Below are 27,422 nucleotides of genomic sequence, written 5' to 3'. Positions count from 1 at the left end.
AAAAACCAAGCACAGAACGAGAGGGAGAAAGGAGAGGGGGATGCAAGTCGAGGGTTTGAAAGCCAAGTCATTTAGTTGGAACATGGAGAAAAATTTATGGAGCAACCTGGATGCCAACAAACATGAAATCCATGGGGTGGTGGCCAGCACTGCAGAAAGCTCCCAGCTCCACCCTCCCCATTTCCAGCCCTCTCACGGCACAAAGGAGGGTTCAGGGTAGGGGAACCTGGGGGTCCCTCAGCCCTGGCACAATCCTGATTTCCAGGCTGAATTCCAGCACAGCAATAAAGGACAAAAGGGGGATTTTGCCACAGGAGCTCGATGGGATTTGGTTTTCTTCTCATCCAAACCTACAGCATGTTTCTCAGCCAAAAAAACTCCATTCCCTGATGGCTCATCGCACAGGATGACGCTCCTGGGGAAGCACAGCCCCAAAATTCCACATTCCACATGCTGAACCACTGAAAGAACCCCAATTTCCGTTCCACCTCTGCCCAGCACTGGATTACAGGGAAGAAAATCCCAATTTTATTCCAAGCATGGTGCCCCAAAGGAGGAGGGTGACACTGAGGTGACACCAGCCCCTTTCTCATGGCTCAGCAGCTGGAGCCCTGCAGGGGGAATGGGAGAATCCATGGGGAGAATCCACCCACACTGGACACACACAAAGCCAGGACCATCCAATATTTGGAATTAACCCCTGGTGCATCATCCCCAGCTACAGCTGTTCCTACAAGGAGGATGCTTCCCAATTTTGCTGATCCCAAAAATATTCCAGCTTCTCCTCAGCACTAACACTCTTCTGATGCCCTTTATGTTCTTTATAGGAATTTCCTTTTTAAGGCCCATTTTTCCTCCCTTCCCACCGTGCTGGAGCAGAGATGGGGCTGGGATTGTCCCCACAGGATGCTTTGGTGCTCACCTGTCTGTGTGGGAGGGCACAGAGCCATGGATTCATGGAAAACAACATGTGAGGTATTATTTTCCCATTTTCCATGTCCATAACCTGCCACAAACATATTTTATGAAAAATCCTTTCGTTAGGATCTTTTCTCCTGAGAAGCTGGGAAGCTTCAGCTTCTCCATGTTTTGCTGCTTTGGAATGTGATTTGGAGAACTGTTTACTCAGCATGTGAAATTGGTTTTATTTGATGACCAGTGACAGCCACCTGTGTCAAGGCTGTGAGCAGTCACAAGATTTTATTTCCTTTCCTTGAAATTTCCTTCCCTTCCTTCTGATGAAATATTTTCTTCTATTCTTTAGTATAGTTTTAATACATCATTTTCTTTTAATAAATATATATCATAAAATAATAAATCAGCCTCCTGAAACATGGAGTCAAGATTCTCATCTCTTCCCTCATCTTGGGATCCCTGTGAACACCACCACAATAACCCTTGGTAAGCTCAGTCAGCAGCAACCAAGCAGAATTTGACATCCCTACATTTTCTATAACTCCAAACTTTGCTTTGCCACTTTTCACCAGCCCAGAGGATTCCAAATCAGGAATCAGGAATGAATTCAGTGAAGGAAGGGAGAGCGCATGGATTCTACTCCCAGCTTCTGACAGGAAAAGTTTGGCTGAACGGAGTCCCCAGGTGCCACCACCATCCTTGGGTTCCTTCCCTGCACCCAGAGGTGATGCCTGTGCACAAGCAGCTCCAAAAAAAGGAAAATTCACCTCAGGATGAGGGACCCAATGAGAGTTTTATGTCCCAAAGCCGTGTAGGAGTGAAAGACAGTGCTCAAATTCTTGATTTTCCTCTGTAAAAACCTCCCTGACCACACACACACCTGTAACAACCACACACACAAAGCCAAGACCACCCAATATTTGGAATTAACCACCTGGGAACTCTTCCTCAAAGGAAAAATCCAATTCCCACAGCAAATTCCTCCTCCCATGGTCAAATCCCCCTCAGATCACCCCTTTTGTACCCCCAGAGTGGGCACTGCTGCCACTCCCAGTGATTATTTCCCATATCAGATAAAAATGGAGCCTGGAATTCAAAATTTTGGGAAGAAACAATCCCAGACCCCAGGAAAACAAAGAGAAACAATCCCAGATCCCCAGAAAAACCAAGGCCCCAGAGGAGAGTTTGTCACCCCCAATGCTGAGGCCCAAACCCAGCTCATGTCTCATTAGTGGAGATTCACTAACACCTAAAAACACGAACAGATAAAGCAGAGAACAGGGAAGATAAAGCTGAGGGAAGATATCTCCATATCCTGGGAGTTGGGGAATTTCTCTTTTAAAGAAAGTGAAAGAAAAGGAGGAGATGAATGAGATGCTAATTTACAGAAATTTTTGTTCTCTAGCTTTTGTTTTGAGCACACACACACACAAATAGAGGAGCCCGAAGGTTACAAAATGGATTTGTCATGCTGAGAATTTGCTGTGTTCACCTTCCCAAAGTTTCACCTGGGCTGGGCCATTCCCAAATAAACCCCTCAAGATTACTAGAAAAAAATTGTGATGAACTGCTCAATGTCTGCATTAGAAACTCAGGAATTCTCTCCCCCAACCATGGGATTGGTTTTCCATCCCCTCATCCTCCTGATTTTTTTCAATTTCTCCCTCCTCATGAATTCAGTGACAGCCAGTTCTGATTGTTCAGTTTGCCACTGTTAAAATCCTCTTTAATTTTATTTCTCATAATAAAAAAAACTTCACTGACAGATTCCCAAGGGACAATTTCTCACTGAATTTCAGAACTACAAAATAAAAGCAGCACCTAAAAAATAAACAATTTGACAAAGCCCCAGCATTTCTCAGCATGAGGAATTCAGTGAAAGGAGATGATGGGAAAGACTCCAGCAGGAATTAGATGGTTTAAAGGGTTAATCTGAGTGGTCACACCAGGGTAATTCCATGCAAACTTCTGGGAAAGATCCCAAAAACCAGACCTGAGAGCTTGGAGCTGATTTAGGGGTGCAGGGCTCACCCCAACGAGGTCCTGCTGCATTTCCAACCCCCAAAGTTCCTTCAGCACCCAAAAAACCAAGGATGAAGTGATTCCAGAACCTCAGTGACACCAACCCAGACACTGAATGCCCCCAAATTTAACAACACCAAGAGTGAAAAGGTCACAGCCAGGTCCTGACACTGGGAAAATCCAATCCCAGCTGGGAATGTTCCACCAGGACAGCTCCAAACCCCAATTTCCCAGCTGGGAGTGTTCTACCATGAGAGCTCCAAACCCCAGCTTATTTCCCAGCTGGGAATGTTCCAGAACAGCTCAGAAGATGAAGCTTCACAAGCACTCCCAAAAGTGCAGAATTCCCAGAGCATCTCCAGGCTGTCCCACCCAAGATCCAGGTGGTTCCTGTGTCCCACAGACACCTCCCCAAAATCCAGAAATTCCTACACACTTGAGACCTAAAAACTGCTCAACCCACCCCAAAAATGACTTTGCAAAGGAGATTTTGACCGAGCTGGACACACACAGAATTTCCAGTCCTTCATCCACAAGGCCCCAGGTGGCTCCTTGTCCCACAGACACCTCCCCAAAATCCAGAAATTCCCACAGACTTGGCTAAGACCTAAAAAATGCTCAATCCACCCCAAAAAATAACTTTGCAAAGGAGATTTTGACCCAGCTGCACACACACAGAAGTTGCAGTCCTTCACCCAAGTCCTTCCAGTCCTTCACCCACAAGGCCTCAGAATGCTCCTTGTCCCACAGACACCTCCCCAAAATCCAGAAATTCCTATACACTTGAGACCTAGAAACTGCTCAACCCACCCCAAAAATGACTTTGCAAAGAGGATTTTGACCAAGCTAAACATGCACAGAACTTCCAGTCCTTCACCCAGGGCCTCTCCAGGTGGGCCTCACCCAAACACCACACAACCCACTTGGATGCTGTTTTTTAAACCCAAACCACCACAATTCCCCCACTGTGGGAACTGGAATATCCACACTTACACTCTGCTTTCAGTGCCAGAAACAACCTCCAAAACATGGCTTAAAATCTCAAACTATTTCTTCTACCTAATTTATTTGTCTCTCAGTATTATCTCCCCTCCAGAAGTGATTAAAGCAAGATTTCCAAATAATTTCACTGATGGTGAGCAGTACAAGGCACTTAATTATGATTTAAAACAAACACAATCCACTATAACTGAGCCCAAGAAGCACTTCCCCACAGAATATTGAATTTTTATGGATTTTTTCCCTGCAATAACACAAGCAGCTGTTACATCACTACATTTTCACACAAAACACACCAGGTTTAATCTGACCAGGCAATCCCAAACCCAAAAACCTGCAGGATTTAAGAGTGGATCCTTCCAGGGAGGATTTTAGGCCAAGTTTTAGCAAACAGCACTTGAAAATAAAATATTGCTGGTAGGAATAATCAAAAATAAAACAGGGACTTGAAGGCTGGATTTGATCTTTTCCAGCCTTTAGGATTTTGTGGCAGAGCTTTAAGTGATACCAAGAGACACAAAAATTCCTGAATTTCTGGTATTTGAGCCAGAGCAACTGGAAATTGCTCTGGAATAGGAAATTTCTTTGGAATTATCTGTGATGCAAACTCAGCTCGCGGAGTTTTGGGAGCACAGAGGGGCTCAGCCAACCCTGCAAATCCAGCAGGGAGCAGAACAGATGAGGACTGCAAAAAATAAAAATAAAAATAAAATAAAAACCTGATTTTCCTGGTGCCATCTCCTAGGGAATCAGCACTTCTGCAGCTGGGAATTCCCTGTGGGAGCAGAAGGCTCCAAAATAAGGACAAAATAAGAAAAATCCAGAGCTGATGGAGAGCAGGGCATGGAGAAGGAGCTGGAGGGTGACAAGGACCATGGAATGGGGCCGCCATCCCCATCTCCATTATTCCAGCTCAACAACTTCCAGCCTGAGCTGCCCTCAAGATCTGAGCTCCCATCTGGCAGCTCTGAGCCCCTTGGGATGGGATAAACCAGGCAAAGGGAATGAATTCCTATTTTTCCTCCTCAGAAGTGCAGGATCTGCAGGAAAGGGAATGCAGCTGCTGTGTCCTCTTCAACTCAGTGCATTAAAAATGAGTAAAACTGCTCCAAAGGCCATTCCCAGGAAGGAGAAATGGGAATTTTGTGTATTGTTAACACCACAATGCTTCATTAAATCAATGATTTCACTCCTTTGCCCAAAATTCCCCAAAATCCAGGGCAAAAATCCCCCCACTCCAAATTCCCCTGTGTCTCCACACCCAGCCAGGGGAATTTTCCAACTCAGTAAAGGGCACTGGGACGTTTATTCCAATAAATTCTTCCTGGCAAGGAATGTATCACCCAGCCAGGACTCCATTTTAAAGGATAATTCCCTTTAAAATTGAATTATTTTCCCCTGAACACACCCCAAGTGTTTTCTGCTCTGGAGATTTTGGGTTGTTTTTTACCTTTTTGGGCTTTGCTCCCAAAAAAACAGAGCCTAAAAATTCTCCTGGGAGCTGGGAGGGAAACTCTCCTTCCAGAGCCACGATTCTGATCCAGTCCATGCATTTTTCTGAATTTTGTATGCAAGATCCACCAGTTCTGCTCCAGTCCATGCAATTTTCTGAATTTTTTATGTAAAATCCACCAATTCTGATCCAGTCCCTGCATTTTTCTGAATTTTGTATGCAAAATCCACCAATTCTGCTCTAGTCCATGCATTTTTCTGAATTTTGTATGACAAATCCACCCAGCTGAGCTGTGCAAATGCTCCTCTCTGATGAGGGTAATGGGCTGTGCAACAAAATGAGTAATTCCAGCTTCTCCCCTAAAATCCATTTGGAAAAATGCTCCATCCTGCTCCCATTTGAATCCACATAAAATATTAACTCCCAGGCAGATCCCTCCTGTTTCATTTTAGAAAGAGCCCAAGATTCAGGGACAAAAACCACAGGTTTTGCTCCTGATTTGGGAAGAACCTGATGGGAAACTGAAATATTTCCCACCTGCCTGAGGGAGGCACAGCAGTGACCCCAATGTTCTGCTCCTGACACACCAAGCACTACACTTGAAAAATCAGCACTACAACCTGAAAAATCAGCACTGCAACCTGAAAAATCAGCACTGCAAACCCAGAATTATGATTTTTCTGCAGGGAAAATGAAATAAAACTCAAATAGAAAAAGGAAGACGATGTGACTGCCTCTGTAAATTTTCTAATATTTTGTTTTTAATGTTGCTCCTTATCCCTGCTCCTTATTTACAGCAATAGCACCGATCCCAACCCCAAATTTCTTAGTTTTTCCCACTAAAAAGAGCCTAAAACCACAACCCTGGAGCACAGAATCCACCAAACGCAGAAAATCCAAGCCTTGCGCCCTTCCAGGAGTTAGTAAATGCTTGTGACCAGAGCACTGGGAGGAGGGAAGTGATGCAGAAATGCAGAGGGAAGAGGGAAAAGCACCCAAACTTTTCAGAGTGGCGAAGTTTTAGAGATTACTGGAAAGTCCAATGAAATGTTCCAGGAGATTGTTATCAAAAAAGACAGTGAGGAAGAGCCAGAAAAACTTACACACTGATGTCTTCTGGTTGTTGTCCTTGCTGGGCATGAGTTTCACCCCTCTGGACTTGAGCTCCATCTGCTTCTTGACTGTAGGGGTGGGAAACAAAGGAAAAAAAAAGAGGGAAAGGTTGAGCTGAGCTTCAGGGATTGTCAAGTTTTTATTTTAAAAATAAAAATGTGAATCACCCACATCCTGCATCCTTCCCTTTGGGATCAGCTTGTCCTGACTGCTCAAAACCAGCAGGGGTTTGTTTTTCCATGTTAGGGGTTTGGAGAGGGATTTGTTTTCCATGTTAGGGCTTTGGAGAGGTTTAATTTCAAAATAAAAATGGGGTCCAACCCCTCTGTAACCCACTAAAAATGGGAGACAAGCAAAAGGGAAGCTCTGAGGAGCTTCAGGATGCTGAGAGGAAAATGCTGAGCTGGTTTCCCCCAATTTTTCTGGAATTTATCCCATGAACCCATTACACAGCAGAGCCATTCCAGGGGAGCACTCAGAACCTAAAAACTGCAGAGCTGGTGTGAACAAACAGCAGGAAAATAAAATTAAACACCATTATTGGCTAAGGGAAATATTATCTTGGAGCCCCACACCTGGGGGACTCCTCCCCAAGTGCGACCATTCCCTCCCTGATCCAAAATTCCACCAGAAGAGGGGAAAGACCAGGAAAGGGAACAAGAATTCATCCATCTCCAAGGGCCCCATCCTTTTTCTCACACCAGGGAGCAGCAATTTGTTTTCCTGCTCTGGATTTGGCGGCTGCTTCCTCCACCCCCAGGGTTTGACAGAAACCCCACCTGGCAGAACCATCTGGGAGCAGCACAAACACCTGGATTTGGGATTATTGCAGCTTCCAGAGGCAGGAGTTGGGATAAAACAGCCTCTGCTGTGAGGAGCTGGGATAAAAGAGCAGGAATTGGGATAACCCAACAGGAATTGGGGTAATTCCAACAGGAATTGGGGTAATTCCAATAGGAATTGGGATAACCCAATAGGAATTGGGGTAATTCCAACAGGAATTGGGGGTAACGCAATAGGAATTGGGGTAATTCCCACAGGAATTGGGAAAACCCAGCCTTCATTGCAGGATTTGGGATAACCCAATAGGAATTGGGATAATTCCATCAGGAATTGGGATAACTCAACACTCACTGCAGGAATAGGGATAACCCAACAGGAACTGGGGTAATTCCAAGAGGAATTGGGATAATTCCAACAGGAACTGGGATAACCCAGCCCTTCCTGCAGGAACTGGGATAACCTAACAAGAACTGGGATAATTCCAACAGGAACTGGGATAACCCAACAGGAATGGGAATAACCCAGCCCTCACTGCAGGAATTGGGATTAAAAAGTCTCCACTGCGGGATTTGGGATAACCCAACAGGAACTGGGATAATTCCAACAGGAATTGGGATAACCCAGCCCTCACTGCAGGAATTGGGATAACCCATCAGGAACTGGGATATTCCAACAGAAACTGGGATAATTCCAACAGGAATTGGGATAACTCAGCCCTCACTGCAGGAATTGGGATAAAACAGCCTCCACTGCAGGAATTGGGATAACCCAACAGGAATTGGGGTAACCCAGCCCTCACTGTGAGAAACTGGGATAAAAGAGCCCCCACTGCAGGATTTGGGATAAAAGAGCCTTCACTGTGAGGATTTGGGAAAACCCAACAGGAATTGGGATTACTCAGCGTCCAAATCATTTTCTGGGAGCCCTTTCCTGACGAGCCAGCCCTTATCCTTGGAGAAACCCACTTCAAACCCTTCTTCCTCGTGTTCTTCATCTTGTCAGGCTTTCATCCCTAAATTAGCACATTCCTAAGACAAAGCTGTCAAGAAGAATTACCCATGTAACTAAAGAGGGGTTTTTTAATCGTGCTGAGGTTTTTTTTGGGCTTAAAAAGAACCTGTTTGGAACAGCTGCTGCAGGAGGCTCAGACAGGAGGAGGCTCCTTGAAGCTCACCTGAGGTGCTGCTTTGGGTGCAGCTTTTCACTCATCATTTCCTCACAGCTTTTGGCTTTCTCTTTAAATAAAGCAGCAAGAACTTCAAAAAAATTTTTAGCTGGAAAATATTCATGAGGAACAGCTGCTGCTGCTGCTCCTGTCTTCCTCAGCAGCTTCAATCTGTTCAGGGCAGCTGTCTTTTTTTATTAATTTAAGAAGGGAAAACTAATTAACAGCAGGCTGCTGTCAAAGCAAATCGAACTCTTTGTTTCTTTTTGCTCCAAATCCACCTGCAAGTGCAGCAGGAGGAAGAAAAAGCAGCAGGGTTTGGGATGCCCCAAAGGTCCCACGTGGATGGGAATCACAGGAGATTTCCAGCCTGATCTCAAGGTTTTTAATAAATGTGATATCAATGGATCAAAAAAAAAAAAAAAAAAAAAGGATTGGGGCTGCTAAAACTCCCATTTTTGGGGTAAAAATCTATTTCTGCTTCAGATAAAATAGTGACAGACATTCCTGTAGTGATTTTCCAGCTTTTTCCAAGCCAACACAGGGATACCCCAAAATTCCCTCCCACGCAATAAAATCCAGGCAATTCCAAGTTTCCAAGGCTGAATTTGGATTTTGGTTTGAATTTTCCAAGGATGTGGGTTGGGACCCTGCAGCCTCCAAGTCTCTGCTCTGTGGCTGTGCTTGGGGGTACGAGCAGCTTTACAAAATAATCCATATTTTGGTATTCTCCACATCCTGCCCCCAGGGAATGTTCCCAACTCTCCACACAAACAAAAGCTCAGCTCGGATGATTTGTGCCCCACAAAGGGAATTTAGAGGCCAAGAAAAGCTTCCCAAGCTTTGGTGAAGCCCACCAGAGCTGATGGCGGCACCATGGATGGGATGAGAAATCCTGGGGAACTCCTCCATGAGGACACAGCAACCTGCAGGGATTTCCCCAGTGCTGAACATCCCAAATCCAGGAGAAGGTGCCAGAGGGTGCAATCAGAGGAATTTTAAGGTCTCTTCCAACCCAAACCACTCCAGGATTCTCTGGCATGGGGGAATTCAAAATTAGGATACAGCCAGGCTTGGAAATTTTTCAGGGACACATTTCTAACCAAGGTTCTCCCAGAGCCATCCCTGCCAGATCCCATCCAACAAACATCCCCCTCCAACCCTGTTCCTGATGGAAAACCTGGCTCCCAAACCCCTCAGCAATGGCAACAAGACACTCAACACTGAGCAGCAATCCCAAAATTCAGAGCCTGAGCTGCATCCCCAGGAAACATCTCCTCCCCTAATTGCACCGTGTCCCTTTCCAGGAGAATTGATAAAGATAAATTGGTGAAGATAAATTGATAAAGAGGGATCACTGCATCCTCTCCTCCTCATCCTTCATTTCGGAGCCCTAATGATGGAAGTCAGACTTTACAAATGACTCCATTTAGATCAGAACCAGGCACAGCAAAGCACCACTTGTTTCGTGCTTTTTAAAAAAAAATTAAACAAATAAGAACAATTCTCCCACTCCCTGCCCTCAAAAATCCTGTATTTGAAAATCTACTTTGTTTGTAAATTGGAATGTGGAGCAGTACTACAAAGGACTGTGTCAGGATAATTGGATGAACAGAAACTCCTGTTTTCTGGAGGCTTTTGCTGCTCACACACATCCAACAGATCTAATGGAATACTCAGCATCCTGTCAGATTTGAGAGATGACATTACAAAGCTCTGCCAGCATGGCAGGCAGGCCGGGCTGTTCCTTTCAAACCACTTCATGTTGCTCTAAATGAGGATTTAAGCAGACATTTATTTATTTTTAATTTGGAAAACAGTGTTTCAGCAACAGCAACAGGAAAAAAAAAAACTATTCCATGAAGCTCTGCTCTCCTTGTTGGGGGAATTGCTGTTAAATCCAAATCCTGCCTGGATCTCTCCCTCCTGCTGGGATGGTTCAGCAGCAGGATGCTCACAGGGGTTCTTGGAGGTGAAGAGAAACCCCCTCAAATGAAACTCTTTGGAAAAATCCCTCTTCTGGCAGCCTGAGCAATGGATTTTGGGAATCAGAGCCTGCACAAGCACTGGGATTATCCAGAATTGCACTGGAGACTCCACAGGTCACATGGAAGGAGGCAAAAATCCCTCTGGAACCCAAGGGTGTGATCCAGGGTGAGGAGGGGGAGATCCAAGATGGGAAATGGAAGATCCAAGATGAGGAGGGGAAAGATCCAAGATGAAAAGGAGAAGATGCAAAATGAGAAATGGAAGATCAGGATGATGAATGGAAGATCAGGATAAAGAGTGGAAGATCCAAGATGAGGAATGGAAGATCAGGATGAAGAGGGGAAGATCCAAGATAAGCAGTAGGACATCCAAGAAATGAAATAGAAGATCCAAGGTGAGGAATGGAAGATCCAACATGAAAAGGGGAAGATTGAAAATTAGGGGAAGATCAAAAACAAGGAGGGGAAGATCTAAAATGAGGAGTGGGAGATTCAAGATAAAGAGTAGAACATCCAAGATGAGAAATAGAAAATCCAAGACAAGCAGTGGGAGATCCAGGATAAAGAGTAGAAGATCCAAGATGAGCAGTGAGAGATAAGGATGAAGAGGGGAAGATCCAGGATAATGAGTAGAAGATCCAAGATGAGAAATGGAAGATCCAAGATGAGCAGTGGGAGATCCAGGACAAAGAGGGACGAAGATCTGTCCAAACTCAAGCCAAACTGATCCATCCATGGGTAGAACCACAGATCTACCCATGGACAGATCTGTAGACCAAAGCCATGGATGGGGCTGGGAGCACCCTGGGACATTGGGAGGTCGCTGCCCACGGCAGGGGTGGAACTGGGTGGGATTTAAACCCATTCCAAACCATTCCAAGACTCCATGACTCCCTCACCAAGCCATTTAGGTGTCTCTGGCGAGCAGCAGGGAGCTCCCCAGCCCCTCCCTGAAGGAGGCAGCTCTGTCCTGTGCAGGGCTGGAGCTCATCCCATTTATCTTCCTCCTGCGGGGAAGGGAAGCGGCCGGGGCGGGGAGATCGATAAAAGCTGCAATTATGTGTTGGTACCAATCAGCTCCAGAGCAATTAGGGAGCCAAGTTCTGCCATAAAACATGTGCAGAGAGGGGCAGCAGCCAGGGCAGCATTCCCATCTCTCCAATTCCAGCCTTTGCAGCTTTCCCAAAACCTTCTGATTTTATAAATTCCCACCCAGCTTCTCTGATGGGGGGGACACTGAGGTGCTGCCACCTCACCTGATTAAAAACTTGTAGATTATTTTCTTCCACCTTTTTGAGGAGACAGGATGGGGAGGAAAATAAAAAATAATTTTTAAGAATAATTCTCTGCACACATTTCTCCCAGTCCCTTTGACTTCCTTACATGGGGAATGGGGAAAAAACATTTGCAAAAATCAAGATTCACCTTAATGAAAGGGAAAAGGGAAATATTTAACTCTCCCAGGAAGGGAACAAAATGAATTTGCTGTGTTCAACAACAAAAACAAAAACAAAAACCCTCTCCACAGCCTGATTGCATCTAACCTTGCTTTTACATTCCTAAAGTGATTTCCAAATGAGGGCACGGATTAGGGAGAGCAGAGGGGGAACAGACAGGGAAGGTGTTCTGCAAAACTCGGGATCAATTTAAACAAGCTGGAAGGGAAATTGTTTTCTTATAGATTATCAGCAAAGCCAGACCCCGTCCCAGAGGACCCAGGGGGTTCATAAATGATGTACAGACACGTCTTTGGAAAACAGACAGCAAATTAGAGCCACCCTAAAGCCTCCCCTTGCTTCTCCTGGCTGATCCTGATTCAGCTCTCCTGATGAAAAATGCATTTCAGCTGCTGTGCTTGCTGTGGAATTACATGGCCTGTTTTGTAGGGATTTATCGCCACTGAAATATTTATGGCCAGGCCAGGTTGTGGAAAGGGTTACAGGGAGGTTTTTAAAGTCTCAGCATCTCCTGTCCTGCAGATCCCACTGCCTGCAGACACCTTCCCTTCATCCCTGGGAATCTTCACTGCTTGGCTGCTTGTTTTGCTGGGTTTTTAAGCATTGAAAGGCAGAAAGAAGCTGCCAAACTCCACAAAAACAGTGGGAAAACGAGAGCAGGTCCCTCTGGCAGCTGGGCTGAGGTCCTGTCCTGATTCCAGCTCAGAATGGGGAGTTCAGTTCATTTTCCAACACTCCATCCCCTCTGCACATGAGATGAGAACCCCCTGACATTTCTCTGAGCAGGGGAATGGGGACATTCACCCTGACTTTGCTGTGCAGGGAAAGGCTGACAAAGACAGGTGCTTTGGTGGAAGCTGCAATCCTGACAGCCATGGAAAAGCCATCCACAGGGAAGCTGCTTTTTCCAGACATTTATGCTGCACAGCAACAACAAAAGGGTTTTTTTTTCCTTGTTTAAAGTCCTTTTTTCCTTGTTTTTTCTTGCAGTTTAAAGTGATTTACAGGTTCAAGGAAAGCAGGGAAGTTAAATAACGATGTGGTTCATTTGTTGAGGCCATGACAGCCCTGCTAAGAGCACCCAAACGAGGCAGCTCTGTGGATTTATCCAAGGAAAAGAAAATCCTCTCCCTTCTCCCTGACTCCTCTCCAGAGCTTTTTCCCAGCAAAGGCTTCTTGAGAACAAACCTGCGGAGCTCCCTGAGGGGACTCAAACCATTCCTGCTTCTTCCCAACTTCATTCCCCCTCTCATGGATCCTGCACCCACAACCTCCTTCAAAAACACCACAGGAGTGGTGAGAACACCTCCAAGGAATCCACTCAATCCATTCTGGTCCCACCAGGAGCAGAATCTTCACTGCCAAAGGATCTCCTGTCCCTCAACAGCACCTGAACATCCCCATCCTGAAATCTTTATCCCAATCCTGAATTCTGCCCTGTGAAGGTGAGGAGGGGCTGAGATGGATTTCCTAGAGAAGCTCCTGAATCCCTGGGAATGTCCAAGGCCATGAGGGGACCTGGAGAACCCCGGGACAGTGGACGTGTCAGTGGATAGGCTTTAAGGTCACTCCCAACCCAAACCAGGCTGGGTTTTTCTATGAACACCACACTTTGGGGAATTCCAGCTGGAAAATAACAGCAGCAGGACCATGCAGGGAGGCAGCTGGGGATTCCTGGCTGGGGTTACTCTAAAATGGAGGCTGAGGGTCGTTGTTGGCTTGTTTGTGGTGTTGGAGCTGGTGTGTGCCCCTTACCTCAAGGGGCAATTCAGGTTGTTTAGGGGGTAGGAAGAAGTTTAGCCTAAAATCAGCTTTGGGAGCTGGAAAAGAAGATTTGAGCCCTTTCTTCCTGAGATGGGGGGGGTAACCTCTAAGAAGGGTTTATGTTGCCTCCTTATCACAGGGGCTCCATGCTGTTGCTTCCTATCACAAAGGTTCCATACCTGCTTGGTGTTTCTCATGGACATCTCCTCAGAGCTCCTCTGTGACTCTTTCTCCTTCCCACAACAGACAACTAACCCCAATTCCCTTCTCAACCACCCACCCACTCTTTTATAGCACTCTTCTCCTCATTAGTTACAGCTGTGGCCTGTTAAAGTCGGGCCTGTTCCTAATCTTTGCTAATTAGGCCCAGCTGCAACTCCTTAGGGGCAAGATCACTTTCTACACCATCTTTATTTTCTTATATTCTTACAGCTTTAGTCTTCAATCTTTGGCTTAAAAGACCCATGTTCTTTCTACACCATCTTTATTTTCTTATATTCTATCCCCTTACAGCTCTAGTCTTCAATCTTTGGCTTACAAGACCAATGTTTTTATAAACCATTAGAGTTAATTAGAGTTGGAGTCGTTTTCTAGGGTGGCCACAAGGGGAAATAAAACCAGAATGGTTGTGAAATGGGTGAATGAGGAAATCAAACTGGAATGATTTGTGAAATTGAGGAATGAGGAAATCAAACTGGAATGATTGTGGAATAGGTGAAAGAGGCTGGCTGGGGTGGGTGAGGCCAGGCCAGGGCATTTATTTCTCCCTCCTTACCTTGGTACTGGGCACTGAAGCCCTTCTGCCTGTGGTTGCCATCAGAGGTGAAGTGCAGCCTCAGCCAATTTTTGCTGCTGATCACAGGGGCAGGCAAATTCATCCCAGTGAACCTGCAAGAGAGCAAAGCAGCACAGCCACGTCAGGACCACGTCAGGACACCCCAAATCCCCCTCTCCAGGCCAATCATCCTCCCCCAGGACTTTGGGAACTCCTCTGTGGGTACCACACAGCCAAGGAGAGCCCCCTCCCCACTCCAGGGCTACCTCCAGCCCCATATTCCTGATGGGAATCCCTGCTGAGGGCTCCATGTTTGTCATTACAGAGGTTCCCAGTCCTTTTTCCTAAGGCACAGAACATTCCCAAGCTCATCTCTTCACATTTGGTTAACCCCACTCCAAAATCTTGTTTATTTTAACTCAGGAAGGGAAAGGATGGCAAGAACATCCTTATTTTTTATTTTATTTATGACCAATCCCAACCTGAGGAAGATTCCAGCCAGGATCACAAATGAACAACTCCAGAACCCAGCAGCAGCCCTTCATATTTGTTCATAATTTTATTTCCTTTTAAAACATGATGTTGTTTGCTTCATTTTTAACTCCAGATCACAATTCCTGGCTGAGTTTTGTCCCAAACCAAGTTTTAGACTGGAACAACACTTCAGACTGAGACTGAGGTCCACAATGGTGACATTCACCATGGTGAGGACACCAATGCTCTCTGTGTTCCTGCTAATGAAAGTTAATAATTTTAATCCCTAATTATCACTTATTTAAAAATTAGTGCAATTTCAACACCCATTATTGGCATTCCAACACCTTTCAGTGGCATCCAACACCTTTTATTGCCATTTCAACACCCCATTTTTACCATTCCAACATTCTTTTTTGACATCCCAACACCCCCTGCTTTTTTAACAAAGGCAAAAGGATCCTGGGAATCTGTTCCATCCGGAAGATATTTCAGATTTGATTATTAAACATTATTTAGCAGCAGACCTGGCAGCCCATGGAGCACCTGAAGAGCCCTTCAGCCACCCAGCCCATCCAGAGGTGACCTCAGGCTGGAATTGGCAGCGTTAATTAATGGCATCCCTGCGCTCCCAGTCCCTTAATGAGCTGGCAGGGTGATTAGTGCATAACTAAAGCATCTCTGCCACCTACAGTACAATCCAAACCCTGGATTATCCCGTGCCTGGATCCTGAAGTGCTCTGGGATGATTTAAAACTGGGATTTAAGGTTGTTCCCAATCATTTCTCCATGGATTCTCTCCATCCCTGTTCCCAGCTCTTTCAGGAGGATGAGGTGGAGCAGAAATGGATCCTCTGTGGCTTTTTGCCATCCTTGGGGAACTCCAAGGCAGCTGAACCCACTGAATTGGAAACTTTCTCAAAGATTGAGTTCAAACAAACAGATTTGGGGCTGAGATCAAACAAGGGATGCCCCAAACCCAGATTTGGGGCTGAGATCAAACATGGGATGCCCCAAACCCATCCTGAGTAAGTTCTCCTGGCTGGTTTTTATGACAACACCCTTAAATTCAATGTTTTCACCCCTCAAGGGCCATTTCATTGTTTATTCTGCAGCAGCAAACCCCTCAGGAATAATCTTTAGCTATGCAGAGCCAAATTTCCCTTTCACAGCTGTAATTCAAGTGCCTGAGATAAAAACCAGACAAGAATGAAGCAAAGCTGCCTGAATGAGGCTCAACTTCTCCTGTCCCACATCCCTGGATTTGGTTTTGATCAGCACATCCTTGAAGGGTGGATTCATCCCAAACCTGAGATGTTTTTCCCTTGTGTGACACCAAATCCTCCACATTAAACAAAATTCCTTAATTCAAAACAAGGAGGGGTTAATGCCATCAAAACTCTTTTTGAAGAAAAAGCACTGAAGTGAGGCCTTCTCAACTCTTTTTTATTTCTTTCCTTGCTCTCTCACTTCCCACTGAATCCAGGCATGAAATATTTATCCCTTTCCCTCCCCTGGCACAATTAGTATGGCTGTACATGGCTGGCACTGATTACTCTGCATTCACGTCCCATTATCTATTTACAATCCCAATTCCTGCTTTAATTTGTTTCCACGCAGAGAGGAAGAAAAGGAAGGGGGAAAAAAAATCAATAAAGTGTCACAAAGTGAGGCAGAAGCACTGGAGCAGCAGGAGGAGATGTTTGCACACAGATTTGGAGCACCCTGAAATTCGATTATCAGCAATTTGGCCATTAGTTCTTCTTAAATGGACCCAAATACGATGAGAATTCCTGGTGTGGATGCTGCAAACCCCGTGCAGGAGTCAAAGGCACGACTGAAGGCAGGAATTCCATCTCAAATCCTGCTATTTCAGGTGAAATATCTTGGGTCTGCTTTGCAATTCTTACTGTATCATTAATTGTTCAATCTGTACTTAGATAACCTGCACTCCTTTAAAGGTATTTGTCCTTGCAGGGAAATCTTCAGCTGACTTATGTCCTCGGCCAAGCTGCCTGTTCAGGGAACAGATGGGAAAAAGGAGGCTAAATTTACCATTTTGTTTGCAGCACAGTATGACCTATTCACAAGATTTTTCTTTTAATGTGTTAGTTGTGGAAATCTGTTAATTTGATATTTAAATTATTTTCAAGTGGAAGCCTCATTTATGGTGTTACCTCAAGAGGGTGACTAAAATCTGTGGGCTTGAACAGGTACAGTGTGTAGACCATGTGGCTCTCATTTCCTTCCTTTTCCAGTTGTATGAAACACTTTGCTTCAGAAAGCATGAACTTGAACTTAGCCATGTGGAAGAATGCCTGGAATGACTTAGCCCACACTGATTTGAGGAACTGGAAGGTGCTGCCTCATGCACCTATGGAACACGTAGCTCTGTTGCCACGAGGTGATGTGTGTTGGGAGTTAACACCAGGGATGTGAATGTGCAGGAAGACAACTGTGCCATTTCTGCTTTCAGCCTTCTGTCCGCCTGGTCTCTCTGCTAGAGATCATGCACTAGACAGGCTTTGGTAGTAACAGAGATCCAGTAGGAACTCACAGTCCATGGCAATCTGTGGTGCCATCAGGGGATTTCTGTCATGCCTTCACCATCTCTTCTGGTTCTTCCTTCAGAGTTTCTCTGAGGATAGTCTGCAGTAATATATTATGTATGTAGGTTGTGCCAGGGCAGTATTTTGCAAGCAGCTGGAAGATAATTTGCCTGCCCCAAGCATAGGAAGGGCTTTTCCCTTACATCAGTCAGACAAGGTTTTGGTCTGTCAGTTCTGAAGTCAGGAATAGAGCTCACATGCTACTGGTGCCTTAATGACAAGGAGAGCAGAGCCTGTGTCACAGAGCTGCTCCTCCTTTGCAGAGGACAGGAATGCTTTCATGTCCAACATACCCCTTTGCTAGGCAGCCAGGATGCCATCAACATATTCACTAGCCTGCTACAACTTGTGCTCGTGCAAGGATGGACTGGGACAAGATTTTTCCCAGGAAACCATTCCAGTGTCACATACACAGTTTAAAGAGCTGCTGAGTAGCTGTGGTGCACGTGCAACAGCACCAGGTGTGCTGTTTTGCTTCTTCTTAGTTTAAAACACAAGAGGTTCCTGCATTTCTTTTCAATCCTGATTTGTGGTAATTTGGGAGGCACAGCTTTAATAATCTCCAGAGTGCTTTTTATCATTACCCTCTCTTCTGTCCAGATACGAAGCAGATTGGAAAGGGTGAAGACTTATCAGAACAACTCCCAGACACGTCAATTGGAGGCTGCCTGACTAAATTCTCATAACACACCCTGAAAATGCAGCTCGTGCCATCTGCAAGGACAGTTTCGGAGAGAGCAGATCGCAGCTGCTGGGTGAGAGAGGCAGCAATAGGTACTGCCAGCTCAGTAGTTCAGCTTATAGGCTCTTACACCTTCCTGAGACTTGCACAAATGGAGCAGTGCTGGCACTGCAATGAGGTCACTGCTTTGCCAGTGTTTACCCCATTGGGCCAAAGCAGGATTAAATGAGACAGATCTCTGCAGGACACTGCAAGTGTCATTGGGAAGCTGCTGTGGAGCTGGTAGGCTTAAAACACTGGTGACAAGATGTGGCTGTACCTCAGGCAACATTGGCTTTTGAATGGCAGTGTCAGAGGTGATACAGCAAGGAGGTGCATGCAAAAAATCCTTTCAAAGGTTGAAGCTGAATTTCTGGCATGCAAATGGAAATGCTGATTATTCCTTACTGATCTTAGATGCTGTCATGTCAAATCCACTTGCTTAGTGTCACTTCATAGCCACCCCTGGGACACTTCCTGAATTGTTGATAGGATTTAAGCACAGCACAAGAAGTTAAGTAGGAAACTTTGCTCAGTCTTTAGGGTACAGGCTGGAGACTGCTGAATTGGGGGGGGTGTTTGGCAGAGCTCATGGTAACTACTCCCTGTTGGAGGTAAGAAGTACCAAGATCTTTCTATAGAAGCTCTAGGAGAAGAAGGGAGAAGAAAGAGGGGGAAAACTCAGGAACAGACACACTGGTGTGTTGCAGACCTCTTTTATGAAAATTTCTTTCCTTAGGATTTTTCCTCCTGAGAAGCCAAGAGGCCTCAGGAACAAAATGTAAACAATCATTATCTGCTGCTATGGAATGCAACAGGTGCATCTGTGATTGGCCCATGTTGGATGTTTGTAATTAATGGCCAGTCACAGTCAGCTGGCTTGGACAGAGAGCCGAGTCACAAACCTTTGCTATCATTCTTTCCTATTCTATTCTTAGCCAGCCTTCTGATGAAATCCTTTCTTCTATTCTTTAAGTATAGTTTTAATGTAATATATATAATAAAATAATAAATCAGCCTTCTGAAACATGGAGTCAGATCCTCATCTCTTCCCTCATCCTAAGACCCCTGTGAACATGGTCACACTGTTGGGAGGGAGAGTAGAAACCCTAGAGGAAGACCCAAGACTTAAATTCATTTCATGGAAAGGAACTGAAGGTCATGGTGACTGGTGGGCCAGACTGATTCAACATGAAGAACTGAAATGATCAATTTTTAACAGAAAGAGTCTCAGAAGAGCATGTGGAGAAGATAATAAGCCCTGTTTTTTGTAACCATGCATATCCTCTGAGTGAGATGGACTTTGCTCCTGGTGGGAAAGCAGAGAAACTAGCCAAAGCCCAAAGATAACTCCAGAGCAGGGCACATTCCAGCAGAGCTGGGAAGCCAAGTGCACCAAACCTCTCAGAATTGCTGCCTTTGTCTTGTATTGAAGCTGCTGGAGCTGCCCTAGGCAGAGGAAAGTCAGTGGCTGCATGCAGCTGGTACACAAAAACACGTGACAAAGTGACATCAGCCTCCTGCTCTGGGGGCTCAGAGGAGCAGTGGACCTGTGTCAGACCCTGTGAACAGGGCATAGAGAGAATTTATCCTCTCGGCTCCCCGCCTCGCCCTGGTTTTTGTGCTGTTCTTTGAGGAGCAATGAAAGGATGTTCTGGTGCCACAGCCTCAGTCCCTGCCGTGCGCTGGGGCTGGAGCAGCCGCCCACCAAGGCAGCTCCTGGTGGAGGATGGGCCCGGCTGTTGCTATAACAACTGCACCTCTGTCCCGTTCCTTTTGAGAGATGGATTGCTGCTGGGGAGATGAAGCGCAGCAGCCTCTCCTCACTGATGAAAGCCCTGCCACAGCCTCCCCACACTGCCGTGCATCTGCTGGCTCTGCCACGGCCTGTCCGAGCAGCGCTGGCCAGGGTTTCAGGATGGGCTGCATCCCAACCCTTCAGCTCGGTGTGTGTTTGTGTTTCTGTGCCCCTGCCTCTCCTCCAACCGAGAGCCATTTAAAAAGTCAACCTGCCAAAATCTGACCTTTTCTCAGTCTGCGACTAGAGTTTTTTCAAAGGCTTATAAAGAACTGATAGTCCTGCTTCCCCCTCTTGTGCTTTGGGGTAGAAAACAGCAGTGAAATGAAGATTCATCAGCCAAGTATTTTGTGTGAATAAAGCTAAAAGTTTGTGAAGCTGAAAGGGGGTTGTTTTATTTCAATATTTTCCTTTGATTTTGATATTTTCCTTTTGTTTTTATTCTATGTGTCAACAATCTTCTGTTCCGAGACCTAAATCTCTCAGCTCCTGCTAATATCTTCACAATGCATGCCATAAAACATGCACAAACTGTGTGCTTGTACTGAGAAGGAGAGAGAGGGTACTTTAAAAGGTACTATTTTACTTCAGGGATTGTGTTTATAGAGGGAAGGGGAAGTGCTGGGGTTTTAGTCTAAGACACTCTGGAATCCTGATTGTGGTAAACTGTTTGCCAGTATATGCTCAGTGTAGGATATCCAAACCATTCAAGAGTTCATATGGTGATTGGGAATTAAATCAAGATATGAAAAGGAAATATTTCATTAAAATAATTTGATAAGAGTATTTCTGCATTGTACCTCAAAAAAAAGGAGATACATTTATTGTCATGGCTCCCAACTCCCCCAAAATGCTGGAATCAAGAGGCTTCCCCAGCATGTTGCCTTCTAACAAACCTTTCACATTAAGTCTTTGTCTACCTACAGTTTTTCAATGAGCAAACAAAGAAGACAAAAATATTAGTGCCTGTTAGCCCCCCCAAATCCAAAAGCTTCTGAAGGAGAACGATGTGGATAAACAAAATTAGAATAGATTTAATTTAATTTCTTTTTACAAAAAAGCACGACTTCTGTATGTTTCATATTTCATAGAAAATAGTTTTCATGTCAAGCTGCTTTTTGTTGTAATGCATAATAACATGATTATGAATATTTATATACTGGGCTAAAGTCACTGTCTATTTGTACAGGGGGACATACAAGTTCCAGCACATGATGAAACTTTAGGAACTGATATTTTTAGGGCTGGTTATTTGGTTATTTTCCACTAGATAGTTTTGATTTTTTTGGAAAATTCTTTTGAAATTGTATATTCATATACAAATAAGGTGATAGATTCAGGATAAAATGGTAAATGTTTTAAAACCTGGAAGTGTGAAACCATGTTAAAGCATATCACTCTCACCAATATTTTTGTAGAGTATTCATTCAAACTTGCAAAATGTATGGAGTCAGTTCACTTGTATTCCTCAGGAGATAATCACTCTCACTGGTCCCTGCCTTGTCATTAGGGAATTTTTTCCCCCATATTTTCCTTATAGAACTTTACTTCATGATGAGAAGCCTGCCACCATGTCCTGTTCTTACTTTATCCCAGCACTGATCAATATGAAGTTGGGGTAAAGGGCCATGACACATTTTGAACATTTCTTCAAATCCTGGTTTTGCCTGAGCATTCCCATTGGGCTCACTCTTGAGTCACTTGCTGTTGGGGGAATGCAGTTTTTCTGCTGTGGCAATAGGGACTTTGCAGTGTGATGGCTTAGGAGCTGAAATGGGTGATTTCAGCTGTAAATTGTGGGAGGGGCCCATTAAGGGCAGTATTTAAGTATACTATTTTTACATTTACATAAATATGCTATTTTAACCCATTACATCAACTGACCAACCTGTGCCAACACCTCACCATCCTCACCGGGAAGAATTTCTTACTAATATCTAACCTAAACCCACCTTCTGTCAGTTTGAATCCATTTCAAACTTGTCCTGTCACTTGTAGAAGTCCTTCTCCAGCTCTCTTGTAGGCCCTCTGGGTGCTGGAAGGTGCTATAAAGGTCTGCCCAGAACCTTCTCATCTCCAAGATGAGCATCCACACCTCTCCAAATTCAGGGTTTTGAGACCAGACACTGGAGAGGGGAGCCCAGCCATGGGGCAGAGGCTGTGGTTACAGGGCAGCTGGTCTGTGTGGCACCACAGAAGCACAAAGGGGAGGAATTTCTGCCTGCAGGAGGCTTGGCACACACTGGCTTTGTGCAGGGTGGAACAGGCAGTAAAGTCTTGGCCACTTATGCCAACAGTGACTTCCCACATTAAAAAGCTGATCTGCTCCAGTGAAAATCAAGGAGTTGATGGTCTGCTTAGGCTCATGGCACTGTCTTTCTGCCTGGCTCTCTGCAAAAGAGCAGCCTCACAGTAGCTTGGTGTCCCATGCACGCTGAGCTGTGGCTGCAGCAATGCCTGTGCTGGCCACATCCCTCTGCACTGTGTGATGAAAGAGGGGCAAGAGAAGGGCACAGCCTTCCCAGAACCCGGGCAAGATACGGGTTTGCTTGCCCATCTTATGCATGGGATGAAAGGGGGACCAGCCCTCTGGGAGGGGAGAAATAAATGAGATCTGGATTATGAGAAGAAAGAAGGTTGAGGACCTCTAGGTTAGGGAAGGGGTGGGAGTTGCATATCTGGGACTTTCCTACCAGTAAGAATACTTTAAAAACTGATAAAATCTTTCAGTATTTTGTCTTCTATTGTTCTAGTATCAAGGATGCAAGCGTGTCCTGAAGGCGTTTGCTGGAGCTGTGACCTCTTTGCTTCCTCCCCTCCCCACTATTGTTTTTTGCCTTAGTGAAGAGAGACGCTTTTTTAGCCTGGTACATAAGTAAAGGACTCTGCTTGGGTGTGAGTGGGGAGGACTGCTGCTTGCTGCAGTTCTTTGCTATGCTTCTACAACCAGATTCAAAACTGATGTTAATACACTATTTTTTTATAAAATTCCTATATTCCAATTTATTTGCTTTTCTGTAGACTTGCCTGGCCATTATTTCTGTTAGCTATTTATGTTTTATGTTAGCCCTTAGCACATAGTCACATAGTTGATTCCTTTTTTTTTTTTCATTATTTGATTGAGTTAAAGTTATGCAAAGCACCTTCTGTTTTCTAGGGTGGATTTTTTTTTTCTCCCTTAAAAGTGATTCTCAATGTGTTAGCCAAGAACATAGGGCTAAGCAAATGAAACTATGCAATTTTTTTTTTGTCAACAACACATTTCAATATAAGTAGTCAATCAATTATATTGCAGTTACTTTTTTAAGAAGCTTCTAGAAACTTCCAACAACAACAAAAAAATTTGGAGTGACTAGTAAGTTTTAGTGATTCCTTTTTTCTCTTTTTTAAAATTCCATTTTAAGACTCCTCACTGTGTTAGGCACACTGTTTAAATCTTATCCCTGTATTAGGCACTAAAATGTCAAATTAGTCAACTTGCTCCCTAAATTTCTTGGAAGCTAGCACAGATTCAGCTTGGAAAGCACAGACATATTTTACAGTTCTGCTTTCCTAGTCAAAGGAAGGTTTGGTTTGGGACAGTGGGAAGTGTTTGGTTGTTGGGGGGTTTTTAGACTGTGTTTTCAAAGTGATCGAGGCATAAGAATGAAATCAGAGAAACCTCCTAACCAGTTTTGAAACTTATTGTCACTGGCTTGATGAGGAGCCTCTTGTCACAGTGCCCATGAGCACTTCTTTTGCGTCTGCAAATGGTTAATTTTTTCCTTTCCTCTTGTTTTCTTTAAGCTTCAAGAGACAGTCAAAAGGAAGTTGGAAGGCGCACGTTCACCTCTCAATGGAGAGCAGCAGAATGGAGTTTGCGATGGGGGCTTTTCTCCAACCAGCAAGCGGACACGCAAGGATGGGCCAGGCATTGAGGCAATCAACAGCTTGCCCATTAATCTGCCTTTGCCTGCTGTTTCTCCTCTTCACCAGCTTGACATGAAAGCTCCTGTGCTCCTGCAGAACAGTGGAACTCACAGGAGTAGTCTGGAAGACTTGGGTGAAAACGGTGGGCTTTCTGAGATAAAGCTCCCTGTTAACGGCTGCAGCGAGCTGGATGATGGTTTTAACATCCTGCACAACAAGGAGCTAAAGCAAGAGCCCCTGGATGACTCCAACTGCATAGACACTTCTGAAACATCTCTTTCCAATCAGAACAAGCTCTTCTCAGACATTAACCTAAATGATCAGGAGTGGCAGGAGCTCATAGACGAGCTGGCGAACACCGTCCCAGAAGATGATATACAGGATTTGTTCAATGAAGACTTTGAAGAGAAGAAGGAGCCTGAATATCCCAGGCCTGCCACAGAGACTCAGGAGAGCGCGAGCGTGAAAAGTGATCCATCCCATTCTCCATTCACTCATGTCCCATTGGGATCTCCCCAGGTCAGACCATCTTCTTCCGGTCCTCCATTTTCCAACATCTCCTCAGGCTCCAGCGTTGCCTCAGCATCCAGCGCGCCGCTGGCCCCAGTCCCTGCTGGCTCTCCAGCAAATTGTGTGGTGCAGTCCCCTCAGACCCCCGGCCAGGCCCACACTCCCGGACAAACGCAGGGGCGCTCCGGGAATGGCTTCCTGATGAGCGCGGCCTCGGCCGTGGCGGGCTCAGGGCCTGGCCCCAGCGCTGACCTGTCCCCAGCCGAGCAGCTCAAGCAGATGGCAGCCCAGCAGCAGCAAAGGGCCAAGCTCATGCAGCAGAAGCAGCAGCACCCAAATCAGCCCTCAAGCTGGTCACCAGGGGGGCCTCCATCCAGTCCCTACGGAGCACCCTTCAGTGCAGACAAACCAAATAGCCCAATGATGTATTCTCAAGCCTTTAACAACCAAAACCCTGTAGTGCCTCCTATGGCAAACAACCCCCAGAAGACCACAATCAATAACTACCTCCCTCAAAATCATATGAACATGATCAGTCAGCAGCCAAATAATTTGGTCACAAACTCCTTGGGCAAGCAGCCCAATCTGCTTTCTTATGGCAACACCAAACCTCTGACCCATTTCAGCACTGAGCTGGGTCAGATGATGGCCCCGGCAATGGCAAACCCCGGGAAGAACACCATGGTGCCCTACATCCAGCAGCAGCAGCAGGCCCAGCAGGCCCAGGTGCCAGCCCACGTGGCACACCTGAGCGAGGAGCAGAAACGCATGCTCATCATGAAGCAGAAAGGAATGATAAATCAGCCCGTGGGATATGCAGCACTCCCTGCCCTTGGTCAGGTAAGTGAGTGCACAACCAGAGGCTGATACAAGGGCTTTGTACAGTGGGCCTCTTGTGTTGCTAATACAGAGTCTGACACCTCTTTGTGCAGTCTCCTCCATTTGTCTCCTCTTTCTCCTGGAAAATATGGAATGTCATTGCAGATGCTTCTTGGATTTTTCATGTGGTATTGCAGCCTGATTATTTTAAGAACTGAAATTATGTTGCACTATGCTTCAGTTGTTAATTCAGTGCTCTCTCCCTGTGTCTCTTCTGATGAGTGCTTGGGGCCACTCTGGGAAATTTTGAGTTAGAAGTCATTCTTCCTTGGAGGGTTTATTTCCTTTTTTTTGTAATGCAAGACTTGGTGGTTGTGGATCCCAAACCACTGCATGGCTTAGTTCACCACAGTGTAGCGAGCATTGTGAAAAAAAGATGGAGCAGCTGGTCCCTTCTTCTTGGGGTAGAGATCAAGCTACCTCTAAACAGCATTTTTGGCATTTTGGCTCTGGGAGCAAAGGAAAAATATTTTGGGTTCTGAGTGCTTTTGGTTTTAACTGGAAAAAGTAAGAACAACAGAATGCTTTTAGTGGTGCTTGGGCCATGATGATGAGATGGTTTATTCTGGGACTTTCAAGTAGTCGTTAGCAACCCCAAGTATTTTGTCTTTCAGCAAGAGGCTAAAGCCATGTTGGCTTCAGAGCCCTGGCATCACTGTCTCGTGTATTCCATGCTAAGCTCTGGTGCAGCAGTTGCCAGGCGTGGGGAATACTTTGTAATGAGTTAATAACCAGTTGGAATATTGCTTATATCAATGCCCTATCACCTCCTCGGTCAGCAGGGTGTTCCTAGCTGTGCAGCCCCTGTAAAGATCTGCCCATGGAAAGGTTCAAGAACAAATTTTCTAAATGTTGTATTGAGAGTTTTAAAATGGATTAAAGTTAATAATCAATTCTCAAAGTGATGTCTTTGCAGAAGTTATGTGCCACCAAAACAGGTCAAGAAATCTGATATACACCAATAGTGTACAATACACTCATAGAATTGATGGTTGATCATTTTAGCATAACATCTTTTCACCAAATTAGCTGTTTACACACCACCTACAGGGAATACTTCATTCTGAGCATGGTTTAGCTGTGACTCACACTGTAATGCATGTAGAAATACAGCAAATTTTGTTATTCCTTCAGCTTATGGAGTTTGGGGATCAACCAATAAGGAGAAGTAGGAGCTTTACCAGGTCAGACCACATCACATATTATTTAAAGTTAACTGCAAAACAAAAAGAAATGTTCATCTGCCTCGTGGTTTTGGTTCAGGATGTATGGTGACAGCTCAAAGGTTCATATTTTTATATTAATTCTGCTTGCCTATTTTATTAGACATAGGTGATCTAAAGCCTCTTCTTTTGGAAAAGGCTTATCTAGAGAAATATTGCAATAATGACTTAGACTGTAATTGTAGCTACAGGTTTGTCATTTTGTAACTAAGAGGCGGAGGATGCTTGGTCATGCTGCCAATGCTTTATTGTTTCTTGCCTTTGCTTTTGTTAAATCTGCTGAACTCAAAGACCCATCAAAGAGCTGAGAGGATGACCTGCCTGTGTGGAAGAGTTAATGCCATCTCCTCCATTTCATAAGTTGAGAAATTCATGTTAATATCTCTCTGCAATTCCACAATATGAATGGATAGCCAAGGTTTCATTTATCTAATCTCATTCAGTTCCTTTTTTCTTATAAGTGTAGGAAAAACTGGATATTTGGATAGAATTAGATATTCTTTCATAAACAAGTCCAGATATTAAGTCATTTCTGTGACTTATAAAGAAGAAGCTTAGGGCAGAGCCATACATAGTTTGTTATAGTCAGGGATAGTTTGTTTGAGTCAGGGATTTTTTCAGAGGTGCCCTGAAGGTAATTTTGATGGGATTTTTTTTCTGGAGCGGAGTGTTAAATCCAGAGGCAGATTCTGACTCGTCGATATCCAAAAAACCTCATGGTCGGTCCTGACTTGTCTACCTTACCAAGACTCTTTCCTACCAATATTACCTCATACCTGACTGTTCTCCCCTTGGTCAGACTCAGAATTCCCTGCTCTCTACCTTGCTCCATGTCCCCTGATCTGCCCCAAAACCATTTGTTAGT

At 45.0% G+C, this 27,422-nt stretch overlaps 2 protein-coding genes across 2 annotated transcripts in view; one reads left to right on the top strand and one right to left on the bottom strand.

The window, feature by feature from the left end:
- Positions 1-14,745, bottom strand: part of LOC128948759 (CUB and sushi domain-containing protein 2-like) — a 138,915-nt gene extending 124,170 nt beyond the window's left edge. Inside the window, exons 1-3 of the mRNA XM_054293521.1 lie at positions 14,690-14,745; positions 14,435-14,547; positions 6,493-6,570 (exon numbers count right to left, since the gene is read on the bottom strand). Coding sequence (XP_054149496.1) covers positions 6,493-6,570; positions 14,435-14,547; positions 14,690-14,745 — 247 coding nt within the window. The remainder of the gene's footprint in view (positions 1-6,492; positions 6,571-14,434; positions 14,548-14,689) is intronic.
- Positions 14,746-15,120: 375 nt separating this feature from the next.
- Positions 15,121-27,422, top strand: part of LOC128948758 (mastermind-like protein 3) — a 29,020-nt gene continuing 16,718 nt past the window's right edge. Inside the window, exons 1-2 of the mRNA XM_054293520.1 lie at positions 15,121-15,138; positions 23,823-25,295. Of these exons, the coding sequence (XP_054149495.1) occupies positions 15,121-15,138; positions 23,823-25,295 (1,491 nt within the window). The remainder of the gene's footprint in view (positions 15,139-23,822; positions 25,296-27,422) is intronic.

This window comes from Melozone crissalis, unplaced genomic scaffold, assembly GCF_028551555.1.
Source record: "Melozone crissalis strain CALT ecotype California unplaced genomic scaffold, PUWL_Pcris_2 ptg000156l_1, whole genome shotgun sequence".
In the NCBI taxonomy this organism is placed as follows: Eukaryota; Metazoa; Chordata; class Aves; order Passeriformes; family Passerellidae; genus Melozone; species Melozone crissalis.
Note: the sequence above shows the minus strand (reverse complement) of the source record. Positions and strands in the feature narration are given on the sequence as shown.